At 38.4% G+C, this 3727-nt stretch overlaps 1 protein-coding gene across 1 annotated transcript; it reads left to right on the top strand.

Annotated features, from left to right (window-relative positions):
* The first annotated feature begins 22 nt into the window (after positions 1 to 22).
* On the top strand, positions 23 to 3170 carry LOC117116962 (60S ribosomal protein L10-like). Its single transcript, XM_033261121.1, has 6 exons — positions 23 to 93; positions 265 to 292; positions 835 to 893; positions 1057 to 1303; positions 1710 to 1872; positions 2916 to 3170. Exons 2-6 carry the CDS (start codon positions 270 to 272, stop codon positions 3075 to 3077), a joined length of 654 nt encoding a protein of 217 aa, XP_033117012.1. The 5' UTR covers positions 23 to 93; positions 265 to 269; the 3' UTR covers positions 3078 to 3170.
* Positions 3171 to 3727: the final 557 nt, after the last annotated feature.

The raw sequence follows: 3727 nt of genomic DNA, 5'->3' as shown, positions 1-3727 counted from the left end.
GAAGCTTGAAAAGTCTAAGCGACTACATGACCAATAAAGGGCGCTATTGCTCGATAATCGTTCTCTTTCCCAACATTGCCCTTCAATAAAAAGGTAGGGTGTACATATATAGTGGTAGAAATCTTACTCAATCCACATTTTATTGACAGTTTTAGAGTATGAATGTTATATATACAAATAAAATACTAATTTTTCCACCAAATTATATATATATTTATTGAAAAAGTGAGACTTAAAACCGTATTTTAATATTTTCTTTGTCAGGCAAAATGGGTCGACGACCAGCCCGTTGGTAAGTACTAACAGTACTGGATTCTTTGATTGCTATCTGTACCCAATGTATAACTTATAAAATATGGAGTATTTAGTGAATGTATCAAACAGTTTAACTTGTATTATATGTAAGATATGAACTATTGGCATGATTTAATGGTATTGATTGAGAGGAGTGAGTAATTGATCATTGATGATAACAATAACATAGGCCCTATTAATTATTGGCCTTGGCTAGGCGGCAACCTAGGCCTAAGCTAGGGCTAGGCTTAGAGTTAGACTGGCCTAGGAAGGAGGAGGACCGGCGGTGGGCCTGGCTGGGGATGAGAGGCCAAGTGGCCTAGCCTCGCTTTTCGGCTCCCTACGCTATATGTGACTGTAGTTGCTGTGTACACTATGCAAGCTCAATTTCAGTGAAGTTGACACAGTGCAATCAAAATGTAATAGGCCTAGTTTTTGTACCTGAATATCACCAAACAATGTCATTAAAACAGAAATATTTTTTCTATAATAATACGCCACTGTCAGCTAGTCTTGATTGTCATTTCACTATTGTTTCAGCTATCGGTACTGTAAAAACAAGCCATACCCCAAGTCGCGTTTCTGCAGGGGTGTCCCAGGTAAGTGAAAATATGATTATATTTTCAGTTAATTTTTGTAAAATCTGATATAGATTTAGTGCATTTTTTAAAGGTTAATTTTAATAATATTTTGTGACAGAAAATAAAAAAATTCAATATTTACGGTATTTTTTAATTTGTAAAATCTATACTGTAATTTCAGATCCCAAAATTCGTATTTTTGATTTGGGTCGCAAGAAGGCACTGGTTGATGAATTCCCACTGTGCATCCACATGGTGTCAGATGAGTTTGAGCAGCTGTCCTCTGAGGCCCTTGAAGCTGGTCGCATCTGTGCCAACAAGTACATGGTGAAACACTGCGGAAAAGACTCCTTCCACATCAGGATACGTCTCCACCCATTCCACATCGTTCGCATCAACAAAATGTTGTCGTGTGCTGGAGCTGATAGGTACGGCAAAACACCAGTAGCATACGTAGGGGTGAAGGTGTATGCATGCTCCCGTTCCCCATTTAAAATGTTCAAAGTAAAAAAAATCATGCTTAAGTAGATAAAAATCACCTCATATCACCTTGTTTTGCGAATTAGTTCCCCCAACTAAATCATTGAGCCGCACTTCACTCCCCATTTCAAGATCTGACTCCTAGATATGTCACTGTCAAACGCCATTATAATATTCAATGCTGACTTTTATGCAACAATATGTCATTGAGTGCTTCTACCATCATACAAAACAAGATCCATTCAAAATACCTTCTTTTATATTCTAAATGATATTCTAAACATACACAATAATCAGATTGAAAACCTACAATAATGTTGTAGTTTGATTGACACAACTTCTTTTTTCTGACAGGCTCCAAACTGGAATGAGAGGTGCCTTTGGCAAGCCTCAAGGAACTGTTGCACGGGTCCGAATTGGTCAGACGATCATGTCCATCAGGATCAAGGAAGGTATTCGAGCACATGCCCTAGAAGCCTTCAGGAGAGCCAAGTTCAAGTTCCCTGGACGCCAGAAGGTATTTTTCCCCTTTGCGTTCTTTTGGTCAATGGTATTTTAAAGTACCATTGGTCCTTCAAGCAACTATCCTTAGAGCATTCTGCTAAGTCCTCTCCCTTTTATATTTCTGCCGAGGTGTGGGACATATGACAGTGTTGACACCATAAATCCTCGAATAAACACCGCTCTAGAAAAAGCGCCGCGCCAAAGAATTTTTTTTCGCTAAGTGCTACAGAGCTTAACTGAGAGTGCATACTGTAAAACCTCGAATTGAAGCCTATTTGGTTTAATCTCAAGATGAAGCCCATCTCAAATTAAAGCCCCCTCTTTAGTTTGCAAAATTATCGTCGAAAAGAAGCTTTTCAAGATAGCATAGACTTTTTTTCGAGACAGTACAGTACATACACTGTACATGAATTCCAGAAAACAAAATAAATTAGTAGTAGTTCGGGTGATTTAACGCCAGTTAAATACGCTCCATGATACAGATTGATGTTGTGGCCTTATTTGTTTTATAGTACAAATTCACAAAATTTACAGCATTCATTTTGAAAAGAAGCCCCCACCCCTCTCTTTACTTTGCAAAAATTGTCTCGAAAAGAAGCCCATTCAAAGTTTGCACAAAAAAAAAAAAGAAGAAAGCAGCCTAGGGCTTCAATTCGGGGTTTTACGGTATTACCCTGTGTATAATTAAGCACTTCAAGATACAGGGTTTGAATGATAATATGATAGGCCTACCGCAGAAAATATGATAGGCCTACCGGAATACTTGAGATAGGCAACATGAGAACGGGCATGGAAAGCACCACACCAATATTTTTTAAATAATTGCCACTCTCGAATAAGTACCGCGCTGAAGCCTCCAAAAATTGTTTAAGTGTTTGTGAGACATGTTCTGATAGGTTAGTTAATTAGTTGTACATTCTACTGGTCAAATTTCAATACTGAAATAAGGAGCTATGTTGGTATGTTGCAAATTTAATCCTGGGATATTTTTCCTACAATATTAAATCCTTGTATCATGAATTGAATAGTAACTATTGAAAATATCTTTCCCCACAGATCTACATTTCCAAAAGATGGGGTTTCACCAAATGGGACCGCCCTGATTACGAAAAAATGAGAGCAAGTGGTCACCTTATACCAGATGGTGTCAGTGTACAATACTTTCCAGATCACGGACCTCTAGCTAAATGGAAGGCCAGAGTTCTTAAGGGTGCATAAGCAACCACGTCAAAGCCAGGATTTGAAAAGAACATGTGTGAAAATGGTTAATTAAAGTCAAAATAAATATACCACAGTATCGAGAAAATTTAATATTGGATTTTGTGTTTTATTTTGAAGCCAAATATTTTTTTCATGTGGAAGTGATAGACATAGCTGTCGGAAGCATTTTGCAAGTGGTCTGGCCATTGAAATAAGAGCGGGTGGTTGGGGGGGGGGGGCGCCTCTGAATGGCTGCAAGTAGCAGCTGGTAACCAGTGGAGCAACTACCTCTCCCCTCAAAAGGCAGCCATAACATTTAAAAGTTCATGTGAAATTAGAGCGAGTCTATACCTAACTCAACCCCACCATTGTTGCTGAGGTGGGCAAATTTTTGGAAATACAGTATGTCACTGCTTGATGCCTGGAAACCTGTAGAGGCTTTACCTCTCCCCACATTCTGGATAACACTACCAACAAGAAAATAAATTTAGAGAAAGAAATCGAGTATAGGATGCCAATTACAGTATATTATGTATGGTGCACAATATAGAGCAAGTAACCCAAAAGTAGGGCCAGGCCCGGGATTTATCAATCTCAGCTTGGCAAATATCTTGAGCTGAATTATTGTCTAAGATGCTTCATACATACAATCGACTTTTTAATTTTAA

The sequence above is a fragment of the Anneissia japonica genome, unplaced genomic scaffold, assembly GCF_011630105.1.
Source record: "Anneissia japonica isolate Jap-2015-1 unplaced genomic scaffold, ASM1163010v1 scaffold287577_len299045_cov155, whole genome shotgun sequence".
In the NCBI taxonomy this organism is placed as follows: Eukaryota; Metazoa; Echinodermata; class Crinoidea; order Comatulida; family Comatulidae; genus Anneissia; species Anneissia japonica.
Note: the sequence above shows the minus strand (reverse complement) of the source record. Positions and strands in the feature narration are given on the sequence as shown.

Coding starts and splice junctions, on each gene's coding strand:
- LOC117116962 (XM_033261121.1), top strand. CDS start 270: ATGGGTCGACGACCAGCCCGTTG. Junction 894..1,056: donor TTTCTGCAGGGGTGTCCCAG/GTAAGTGAAAAT, acceptor CTGTAATTTCAG/ATCCCAAAATTCGTATTTTT. Junction 1,873..2,915: donor AGTTCCCTGGACGCCAGAAG/GTATTTTTCCCC, acceptor CTTTCCCCACAG/ATCTACATTTCCAAAAGATG.